At 41.7% G+C, this 12,522-nt stretch overlaps 1 protein-coding gene across 1 annotated transcript in view; it reads left to right on the top strand.

Annotated features, from left to right (window-relative positions):
• Nucleotides 1-12,522, top strand: part of pigk (phosphatidylinositol glycan anchor biosynthesis, class K) — a 62,033-nt gene that overhangs the window by 29,292 nt on the left and 20,219 nt on the right. Inside the window, exon 10 of the mRNA XM_039661317.2 lies at nucleotides 11,498-11,573. Coding sequence (XP_039517251.1) covers nucleotides 11,498-11,573 — 76 coding nt within the window. The remainder of the gene's footprint in view (nucleotides 1-11,497; nucleotides 11,574-12,522) is intronic.

Below are 12,522 nucleotides of genomic sequence, written 5' to 3'. Positions count from 1 at the left end.
AGCCTGTCCACGATGACACTGCTGATGCTAACACCTGTCTGCTCAACACTATGAATGAGATTCTCCTGATTCATAAGCCACCTACCAGTCGGAAAGTTCTACTTAAAGTCATCAAAGTGATTCTCAGAAATGGAAAGAGAAAGATGGATGCATATGCAATCCAGGATGACGGATCTGAGAGAACTATCCTTCTCCACAATGCAGCTCAGCAGTTGGGACTTAAAGGTCAGCCTGAAGACCTTCCACTTCGGACAGTCAGGCAGGAGTTTCAAGTTCTCAGAGGTGCAGCAGTCTCATTCACAATTTCCCCAATGGCTCAGCCCACGAAACAGTATCGCATCAAAGGTGCTTTCACCGCCCAACAGCTAAGTTTAGCAGAACACTCACACCCAGTGAAAAATCTGAGGAAGAGATATCATCACCTTAAAGGGCTTCCACTGAATGATTTTGAAGGAGTCTGTCCCGTGCTGCTCATTGGATCAGATTACCCCCATCTGATCACTCCTGTAGAGCCAGTAAGGTGGGGACCTCCAGGGGGGCCAGCAGCTATAAAGACACGTCTCGGCTGGACATTACAGGGCCCGGTCCAACACTTTCAGAAAGAGATGACTGAACAGCACTGTCTCTTCACTTCAGTCTCATCCCCAGAATCAGATCTCTACAAGCAGGTGGAGAAGTTATGGCAGATGGATATACTGCCCTGGCGTAACGAAAAGATTTGCATCAGATCCAGACTGGACCAGGAGGCGGTGGAACTCTTAGAGAGGAAGACAGTCCGGGTTGAGATTGATGGTGTGAATCGATATGCAACCCCTCTCTTGCGTGTCAAGGACATGCCTGAACTCAGAGCACCCAAAGAGGCAGTTTTATCACAGCTGAGGGCCACTGAAAGGAGACTTATAAAAAATCCAGAGCAAGCAGACGCTTATACGGCAGAGATTTCAAAACTGGAACAAGCAGGCTATGTTAGCAAATTGCCACAGAGTGCTGAGACAGATCCTACTTGCTCCTGGTACATCCCGCATCACATGGTGCAGCACAATGGGAAAAACAGGATCGTCTTCAATTGCTCGTTCCAATATCACGGACAAAACTTGAATGAGCTTTTGCTCCCAGGGCCAGTGTTGGGGCCATCCCTACTTGCTGTGCTACTAAGATTTAGGGAACATTCAGTGGCAGTCAGCAGTGACATTAAGGGGATGTTCCACCAAGTTCGTCTTCTTCCAGAAGACAAACCACTCTTGCGTTTTATCTGGAGAGACCTAAACATACAGGAACAACCCAGTGTGTACGAATGGCAAGTCCTCCCATTCGGCACTACCTGTAGTCCTTGCTGTGCGGTATTTGTACTCCAGAAACACGTCCTTGATCATAGCCGGCCAGGAGATGATGTCTGCAATTCGGTGCTGAGATCCTTTTATGTAGACAATTGCCTACAAAGTTTCACTTCAGCAGAAGTAGCAAAGTGTTTCGTTGACAGAATAAGGAACCTGCTGGCAGACGGAGGATTTGAGCTGAGGCAGTGGTCCAGCAATTCCCCTTCAACTATAAGTCACCTCCCTCAGGATGCCAGATCGGACGGTGCAGAACTCTGGATTTCACAAGGCCGTACAGACATCCAGGAATCAACATTGGGGCTCCTCTGGAACCATCAGTCTGACACAATATCCTATAAATACCGTGCCATGGACAGTAGGGAGACTACCATGCGTAACATATACAGGATCCTAGCCAGCCAGTATGACCCGTTGGGCTACCTTATCCCTTATACCACTCGCGCTAAGATCCTCGTACAACGCCTGTGGGACAAGAAACGGGATTGGGATGATCCACACTTGCCCACAGATCTTCTACAAACCTGGATTGAATGGGAGGAGGAGCTACCAGCCCTACAGAATATCGTTCTTCCTCGGTGTTACTGTAGCCCCACCAAGGACACAGAAACGAGTTTTAGAGACATACACATTTTCTGTGATGCCTCTGAACGTGCCTATGGTTCTGTGGCATATCTTCGAACAGAGGACCAACACGGGCAGACAGAGGTAGCCTTCTTAACAGCGAGATCACGTGTAGCACCAAAGAAACAACAATCTGTTCCCCGACTGGAACTGTGCGCTGCACTGACAGGAGCTCAAATTGCCAAAGTACTCTGTAATGAGTTGAACTTGCCCATTCGTCAAACAATCTTGTGGACTGATTCTACCACAGTCCTCACATGGTTACAATCAGACTCTTGCCGATTCAAAGTATTTGTTGGTACTCGTGTATCAGAAATCCAGGACCTCACAGAACAACACAGCTGGCGATATGTACCCTCCGCAAATAATCCAGCCGATGACATCACTCGGGGATTAAGTCTGCGCGAGCTTGGTCCGGGAAGACGTTGGTACCAAGGACCACCTTTCCTAAAAGATCCCGCCAATCTGTGGCCTGAATGCCCCAGTCTAGTCGATGTAGACAATAATGAACTTCGCAAGACTGGCTCCAGTACTCTGGTCTGCTTCACCTCCTCTGATTTCAGTCAGTTCAAAACTCTCGAAGAGCTAATCGAGTCCACAGCTCGTCAAGAGGCCGTCGATGGTGAGCCCACAGCCAATGACTACAGAAATGCCGAGATTAGTGTTTTAAGGCAATCACAGCAAGAATGCTTTACATCAGAATTAGAACAACTACGGGCAGGTAAACCACTTTCACGGAGCAGTCGACTAAGCGCACTGGCCCCAGAACTTGATGGAGAAACCGAATTGATCAGAGTTGGCGGACGTTTACGGTATAGTCCATACCTTGAACCCGATAACATGCACCCTATAGTACTGGATCCAAAGCACCCCATCACTAAACTTATCATCCAAAGTTATGATTCCAAACTTTGTCATCCAGGTCCTGAGAGGGTGTTCGCCGAACTCCGCCGTAAATATTGGGTTCTACGTGGTAGAGAGGCCATTAAGCACCTGCAGCGAGAATGTGTGCAGTGCCAAAAATGGAAAAACAAACCCCACGTACCTAAAATGGCGGACCTTCCCCCAGCGAGACTGCGTCTTTTCAAGCCTACCTTTTACTCCACTGGTATGGACTGTTTTGGCCCCTATACTGTCAAAGTGGGTCGACGCAATGAGAAAAAATGGGGAATAATATTCAAATGCCTTACCACCAGAGCAGTATATATCGACATCCTCCATAGTCTGGAAGCCGACTCCTTCCTTATGTCTCTCAGACGATTTACAGCTAGACGAGGGAAACCCCATGAGCTTTTGTCAGACCAAGGCACAAACTTCCGAGGAGGTGAAAGAGAGTTAAAGGAAGCTTTTATCGCTCTTGCCCCAGATCTGCAAAGACAATTGGCTAAACAGCAAATTGAATTCCATTTTAACCCTCCTAGCTCGCCACACTTTGGAGGTTGTTGGGAGCGAGAAATTCGCTCCTTGAAAAACGCATTGATGGTGACTTTAGGAACTCAATCAGTGACGCTTGAGGTCCTTCAAACTGTGCTGGTAGAGGTTGAAGGCATCTTGAACTCCAAACCGCTGGGATATACATCATCTGATGTTTCTGATCCTGACCCCATTACGCCAAATTGTCTCCTAATGGGGCGGCCAGACGCTTCACTCCCCCTGACAGTTTATCCTCAGTCTGAGCTGATCAGCAGACGGCGATGGCGCCAAAGCCAGGTTCTTGCGGACCAATTCTGGAGACATTACCTTAAATACTACCTCCCAAGTCTTCAGTACCGTGGAAAATGGCAAAAAGACACTCCAGATATCCAGGTTGGCACTACCGTGTTGATCCTCGATCCCCAACTACCAAGAGCTCTCTGGCCTGTGGGAAAGGTGTCAGAAGTATTCCCTGGAGCTGACACCAGAGTGAGGACAGCCAAGGTTCAGGTGGGAGAAAAAACTTACACTCGGCCAGTTGCACGCCTTGTGCAATTACCTGCCATTCCTGATTAAAGTAATTGTAACTGATAGTTGAAGAAAGGCCTTTTTGAATGTGTACATATTTCTTTACATAAATCTGGGGGCGGCTGTAAAAAAGGCTATAGTTACTAACCGCTTTCTAAAATCTCTTCCCCTGTATTTTGAGGCACATGCGCACACCCAGTACCTTACCTGAGCCAATCAGCGTCCAGAAACCTTGACCATGTGATCTCCCCCGCCCTCACAGAGACGCTATTGCAATGCAGCGGGACACGGAGAATGACGCTGAAGCCAAAGCAGTATAACTGTTTATATATCATATTTTGGATGAAGGGTTGTGCATGAATGCCAAAGTAAGTTTGTAATCTTTAATTATACAGTCGATGAGCACTGCATCCGCTCTGAGAAACGAGTTATTATGATGTAACGAGATACCATAGAGACGTTCGTGTATTTCCGATTGTGTATGCTTGTCACACTCTAGATCAAATGTTTTGTTTACCTAACTTTATTACTGTCTGCACTTGAGTTACAGTTGCCTTATAATTACATGTTATGTTATTGTTTGAAGCGAAGTTCGCTGTATTTCTTTCTATATTTAATGGGAAAATTGTTGTTTTTTTCGCAACAGTTTGCTATGCGCATGCGCTCTCATAACCCCGAAAGAGCGGCGTTATACAGATTTCGCGGGCTTGGGTGTCAGATTACAGCTGTACATAACAACGATTACAGCCTACTTTATATTTGCTTTCAATTTATTCTAGTAATGTTTAATTATTGATGCTATATTATTACTCCTATGTTTAATTGTTGTAATTATTACTATTATGTATATTCATGTTTATGTTACTGTTTATTTATAGAAAACCACAGCCACAACCATACAAGTGATTCTGTTGAGTGGTGATAATAAATGGGTTATTCCCGGAATTTAACTGCATCTTCGATTTAGACTCTAATCGGACAGTCTTTGGTGGGTCAACACCCTGAGCTGGCAGTCTATTATAAGTGCTACAACAAAGAAGCATTATTTCACACCTGCTTGTCGTTAAATCAACATAGATTTTATTGCTGATTCTGCAAGTTCAATATAGATTATAGGCCAAAAGTCGAATGAACGAATGAAAATTACATCCTGAGAAAAGTCGATTTCTGGGGGTGAAACCCCATTCACTCCCATTCATTCTGCACTTGACGCGAGCGCCCCCGCATGGACAGAGACGTGTAACTCCAGCCAGTCCAGAAACCGGAAGTAACCAGCCAGTGCCAATTCTCTTCAATTAGACATTCTCTGATGATACTATCCAACTGATGCTGGTGGTCACGTGATAAAGGCAACCTGTCAAATGCATGTCCAGATTATTTTCCTGCTATATGCATTCATAGTAAGGTGCGGTTTCTTCATTAGGGCGATTGGGCGATGCACCACAAGTGCAAAAAAGACTTTTTTCAATCACATTTGCATTCAAAACACAGAGTTACGCTAGCCGTCACTGTTGTTTTGCCTCCGGATATAGTCCAATCAGCATTAAGTCGCGTCCTGTGGAGTACCGTCTCTTTTTGAGCGATTTCACCAATTTGTTCCCTTAGATTTCCATACAAATTTTTTTTCCTCTATGGGTTCCGGGAGGGCTCGCACTAACATGCTTTTGTTATAGGTAACCTTAACTTGTGCAGCGATTGGTGGAAACAAATATACCTCTATTAATTATCTTTAAGCTGAAGTGATATCCAATCATTTCCTCAGTGCATGACTTACATTTCACGGACATATTCTCCCTCTGTAAATGTTAGAAAGTCAAGCAAAAATTTTCATTTTGCTGCCAGGAGTGGTTATGTATTTTCATTTTAATTTAAAGGGATACCCTACCGTTTTTTCATATTAAACTATTGGCGCTTTTCCACTACACAGTACCAGCTCGACTCAACTTGACTCGGCTCACCTTTGTTTGGTTTTCCACTGTGTAAAAGTTGTACCTGTACCTTGTTTCGGGTACTTTTTTTAGTATCACCTCCGGCGAGGTTCTGAACGATCTAAGGCGAGCTTAGCCAGTACTAAAATGTGACGTAAAAACAATGCCGACTGCTGATTGGTCAGAGAGAATCGTCACCATTCACTGCGTCATCATTGCACGCGCCAGATGGAGTATCCAGAATATCCCAGCCATTTTTAAATAGTTTGACCACTTACAACTATTATTATTATGGCAACTCGGAAGAATACGCCGTGGGAGGTGCAGACTTTCCTTTGTTTGGTTGCTGAAGAGAGGATCCAGTAAAGGCTTGATAGGGCAACGAGGAACAAAAGGTGTCGCTATGACGACCGGGTACTATTTGTGGCGGTATTGTCTGCAATGGAAAACGAAGCGAAAAGCGAGCCGAGTCGAGGCGAGCTAGTACTGGAAATGGAAAAGCGCCATTTGTTATTCCCTTAAGTAAGACGAGTTGATACGAGTTGGCGTGAAAAGTGGATAATTATATTGTATGGCGGAGTTGCTTGTGAGCACTTCGACTCGGCGCATATCGGCTCCCAAGCACTTGCTGTGGTATTCCGCCATACAATATAGTTATCCATTTTACACGCTTAGAAAAGCGCAACGTTTTATTTAGTGTCACCGTCCTAGGTCGAGTTACACTACTAGTGTAACTGTTTTTAAATAGGGAAAATGTGGAGATGTTTGGTCGCTGCTCTGCTTGGCCCATATTGAATGAACTGGGCTAGTGAAGTGCGATCAAAGTGTCTCGCACGCCAGAGCGATTGAGTGCACGCACTGAAACGAGAGATGTATGTATCAACTCGTCTAAGTTAAGGCAAAAACATAGTTTAATATAAAAAAAACGGTGGAGTTTCCCTTTAAGTGAATTTAACTACTTCTTTAATCAATTTTCATTCAATCAATCATTATTTTGTTTTAGATTGTAAACTTAGAATGCAATGATTTGACCCCTTTTTTGGATAGACTGCAAGGTTAGATTAACTATGTTTGTTTTCATTGCCTAGCCCTTGGATAATCTTGATCAGGATATAATATCATTTTTTTTTTTTAATGAAATACAGATTCAAATACTTATTCAAAATAAGGATCTACTTAAGAGAATATGCCGTTTTGGACACAGCCAAGGCTCTTCTCATTGTATATTCGCAGTCCTATGCTGTGTTGAAATCGCCCCCTGTATCTTCATTCACTATTCCCTGCATTACTCCACTAATTTAGTCCACTGAGAGAGTGAATTAAAATGAGTGAGGGAATTCGGACACAGTGTGCTAAAGCGCTGCTGTTGCTGCATGATTTGTGCTGTTTGATAATAATTTAAAATGTAGCAAACTGATTCATCTTGAACTCTGTCATGGAAACTAGCATACATAAACAGTAATTAAACAATCTAATTATTCATTTAAAGGGAATGTATACATGTATGATGTTACACTGTAGCCACATTGAACCAGCGGTTTGGAAAATGGATGGATGGATGGATGAATGATTCAGCTGTGAGCACCATCTTCTGGTCAGACGCGGGAATCCATTTGACGCGCGACTCTCACAGTGCATTATGGGTATTCTCTACCCGTTTTGAGTGCACACTCGTTATTGCGGTTCATTATGGGATTGAATGACTGTCACGTGACCAACCTGTATGTCTTCTAGTAGCTGGTCCGAGTGAAATTTGAATAATTCCCTTCCAAATCTCACAAAGACGGAGACAGTGAGTATTCGCTGTCCATGAGCTAGCAGCAGGAGCAAATTTATGACTCTCCATGGGCTTCTCCCTCGACTTTATCTGACTTTATGCCTCCACGTCCTCCCGATTACACTGTGAGCTTCTCCTCCTGTCTATATGGTAATTTCTCAGCTGTGCGATGGAGAGTCGATTCGTTATGATGCAATTGCCTATTTTTTACAAAAACTGCTTCCCCAGGGCCATAATGTAAGATACAAGGAAGGTAATTTATACATTGTCGTGTTTCTCTAGAAATAAATAATGGACAAATGGAGTCTTTGGACGCCTCAGATGTAAAGTTATTCGCTGTCAAAAGTGACGCCAAAATGAATGGGAGTCAATGGGACACTAACAGCAGGTGAAGTTCTGTTACAATGGCGTCTCCTGCGAGGCTTCAACTTTCTGGCTGATGGATTACCCCCATAGACAGTATAAGAAATGGACAGAGCGATCTTATTGGAACTCCATTGAGACGATTGAAGCCCGTTTTTGGCGATTTTTTTTTTTAGCACTTCCGTCCCTGACGCGCAGACTCAAACAGAGCTTGACTACGTAGATGTGACGTGAGCGACCCATCTGTCTTCTAGGGCTGTGGCATGAGAAATCTGAATCATTCCCTTCCGAAACATGCAGAGGCGGAGAGTGTGAGTAGGAGCTGTCCATGAGCTAGGAGCAGGAGACACTTTTGCTTGGTATTCTGATTTGTTATTTTGTCATTTTGCCTCCATGTTTCCCCGATTGCCCGCGAGCTTCTTCTAAAATTGCTTCTACGGGGCCATAACATAAGCTACAAGGTAATGGAGCATTTTACACATAGTCGTGTTTCTTTAGAAATAAATAAACGTCAAATGGGGTCTTCAAACGCCTCAGATGTAAAGTTATTCGCCGTCAAAGTGACGCCAAAATGAATAGGAGTCATTGGGAATACTAACGCAAGTGAATTTCTGCTACAAGATGGCAGCTCCCGCGAGGCTTCAACTTCCGGTCGATGGATTACCCCCTTGATTACCCCCGACACAGCCCTAGCTCTTCTGGTTTTCTGTTTTTGAGTGATGAATACAGACTACTGCCATCTCCTGGCATGGAGAGTTATTTCCTCTCACATAGACGCAGAACGTACGTGTTAGTTGGCCGACGACTGTAGTCTTTGCAGTATGCTCAAGTGCAACTTTTTGACCCAGACGTGGACAATGTGAGACGACACCACAGCTGACTTTTGTCGCTGTTAGTTCTTTGATGTCTGTTTAGTGTTTTGGGGCCTTTATGCAAATGCAGTGTGATGTAGCAACAGCCAATGGGAGTAGTTGGATAGTGTTGGATATTGTAGTTGAGTAGCAACTAGGGCTGGGTATTCACAAGCTTGCAGTTCCGATAATAACGAATCAATTTGATTTGACATTGATTAATTTGGATGTATATCAGGTACATGCAGGAAAAAAAACTTTTACTATCTAACAGTCACATTATAGCATTTAATGGCTTTTCTAAGGTAAATGCAGTGTTACGCAACATTGTTTAAAAGCTGTTTTGGACATTTTCATGTGAAACACTGGTTGAGCGATTATATAAGACATGGTACATTTTGGTAAGTTGCACTGTATCGTTCAGCAAAATGAGAATTGAAGAAAATTGAGAAAATTTTTCAACTATTTTCAGCCCTATAGCAACCCCACAGATTATCTGTCAAGAATTAGGTTTTGATGCATACCTTGTAGGGATGTAATAGTGCACGGTTGAATACAGTGTTGTTTTAACCACTGCATGTTCTTAACTTTGTGTGGAATGTAATTTCAAACTCAGTTTCCCCCCTTGTTTGGGGTGATATCGTTTTTATCGATATTCTTTTGTGTGATATGCGATATTGCGGTGAGCTTCTGCCAGATAAGTGCACGATCCAATTCGTCATAAACATGTGATGGGCTTTATGTTAAGCTCTTTAAACTAAATCATAAACATGGCTTGCTCTACTGTCAGCTGTTTGTGATAATGTGCTTGAGATTTGTTTTCTTCAGTGCGAAACTTACATTTTTTTGTATACATATCAATTGTATACTTGCATGTAAATGTTACAAATTCACGCAAGTATTTCCATTTATTATCCTGACAGCAAGCGTGTACATGTTTAACTTCGCAGACTTCAATGAACCAGCGTCACATGCTCAAAACAAATGGAGCGGGTGAGAATGGGACCACTGCAATTCTAACCTTATCCAAAAACACACAGTATTTTGCATCCAAAGATGTTAACACTTCAGATCTCTTCCCTCAATTACAGCACCATAAACTGTGCATTTGCAACAACATTGACAGACCTTTTTTTATTTAAATACAGACCTAGTTTGTTCAGTAAACCACTGTTTAATAAAAATAAATTATTTAATTTAATTTAATTATTTAATAAAAAACATACCAAATCGTGACTTCAGAACCGTCATTTTTGTGTACAGTTACACCCTTAGTAACTTGTCCCCCACCATTTTTGTCTACATACATGAATTACACCTCAAATTGTGTGGCTTGTTTGGAGATTCTCTGAGGTTTTGGGATTATAATGTCATAAAGAGGGTGGGCTGTTTTGACTCTCTTCAAACCACGAAACAATCACTTCAGAACACCCTAGCAACCTCTTAGAAACGCGTTAAAACTAACCCAGAACATATTAGCAACCTCATCATTGGAATTGTGAAGTTTTAAACAAAACGCAAATGAAAAAATGTGTTCATTTTATTACTTGTTAGAATGAAGTCATTTGTTGCATTGCTACTGCAGAGTATCGCAGTTTTATTTCTGGTGTGCAGATGTTGTAGCTGGCAGGCTCACAGTAAATAATCTTGCTGTGTTCTTGTTGCTGTTTTCCGTTTTGCAGTAATTCAAGCCTAGCCATTTGAACAGAGACCAAAAGTGGTTCAATGTGCCTATACCTTACACATGGCTAGAATGACAGGCCATTTTGTCACCTAATAGAAAAAGCCTCATCCCGATGGGCCATGAATTTGCTGCCCAGGCCGCTCATTGAAATACAGGAGTGATTTGTCGGCTGAAATGCTGTACCCACCTATAGATTACCAATTGCCTCCACTCTCCAACACATAGCTGCGCTACACTCGTTTTGTTAACCTCCATTTCTCATTCTTTATACAAACACGTTTCGGTTTGTTTGCTGCTTGTTCATTGAATAGCAATGACACCTCTAAAATTACCTGTCAGTCACCACCCCCTCATCACCCAGTGAATTTTTGAAAAGCTCGATTTGTTTTTTTTGTTTTTTTCTTTGTCTTGCTAACCATATAAAAGTGTTGCTTCAACTAACTGGGGATGCAGAACCTTTCTTTCCAAAATCTATTCCAGTGGGATTTCTCAAGGGTTTTCTTACACTTACTGTTATCTTCCCTTTATTCATTATAAAGGGAAGTTGTTTTTGTTGTGGTACCACTCCAGATCATCCTCTGTCTCAGTCAGTTGTTGTGTGGAATTGAGAGCTGGATCCTGAATTCAATTTCAGCAGCCACTCATGTATGAAGCCGGAGAGAGCCAGGCTGAAGCAGACTCTTTGGTCCGGTCGTGAGCTTTGTTGGTCCACATGAAGGCCAAAACATCGTCCCACCACTCAAACGAACAGACTGTGGGCAATTTCGTAAGGGGATGGCTGTATGTTAATGAGGCTTTGGCTTCTTCAGCCCACTGCATAGTAATGTGGTTAGATTTGAGGGTGCTTCAATTTTACGGAAGACAAAACAAGTGATTTGTTTAGTCTGAAAATACGTTTTTGTTGTTTTGCCGCAGGTAAACTTGGAAAACATTACACTTAAAAAGAACTTGTTTTGTCTCCTGTTAAGGCCGTTGTCTCTTGTTTTTTTCTTCAGGTCTGGAAGTGGCAATCTACAGATCGAATCTTTGACATATGTGGACCAACTTCCAGTGGCTGAAATTATTCATCAGGTAAGTCTAATTGTTAAATATTGTTGGAATATGTAAGTGAGGAAATGGTTGATGTGGTCTATGATTGTGATCGCTTAAAATGTACAATTTATTGTTCATAAGAAACATTTTTCTTCTTCAACAAATTTTTCTTTAAAGCAAAAAATAAACAAAGAAGTAGGGCTGTCAAACGATTAATCGTGATTAATCGCATCCAAAATAAAAGTTTGAGTTTACATAATATACTGTATCTGAGTGCACTGTGCATAATTATTTTATATATATATATAGAAATACACACACATGACCATATTTAAGAAATATGTTCATGTATATACTGTAGATAGATTTATATATAACTTATAATATATATATAAATATAAAGATTTTATATAATATTTTTTTCTTAAATATACATGCATGTGTGTGTATTTATATATATATATATATATATATATATATATATATATATATACACAGTGCATTCACATATATTATATAAACACAAAATTTTATTTTAGATGCGATTAATCGCGATTAATCGTTTGACAGCCCTACAAAGAAGCCTTTTTTTTCTTCTTCTTCATTTATTTCACTATAGGCTACTGTTGTGTTATATTATTCTGGCATGAAATTACTGTGAATTAGTTAACACAGCTGCAGTGTGGTTTTAAGTAGAGCTGCTAAGGGAGTGACTGTAATTTTGACATCTGTTTTCTCAATCCATTGTTTTAATTTGCTGTTGCAGCAAATGCAAAAATTATATTTGCTATGCTCTTCCAGTCATTTAGCAGCAAACCCTAATATAGTTTACTTTCGAGTATTATTTGCATATAATTTACATCTGATTTTTTTTAAAGGGATTGTTCACCTTGAAACGTTTTTTTTATACTCTGTCATTTACACACCCTCATAAATTTCCAAAGCTGTAAAAGTTTGTTCATTTTCGAAACATAAATTATCTTTTTTT

Source organism: Pimephales promelas, chromosome 5 (genome assembly GCF_988280905.1).
Source record: "Pimephales promelas chromosome 5, fPimPro1.hap1.1, whole genome shotgun sequence".
Lineage (NCBI taxonomy): Eukaryota > Metazoa > Chordata > Actinopteri > Cypriniformes > Leuciscidae > Pimephales > Pimephales promelas.
Note: the sequence above shows the minus strand (reverse complement) of the source record. Positions and strands in the feature narration are given on the sequence as shown.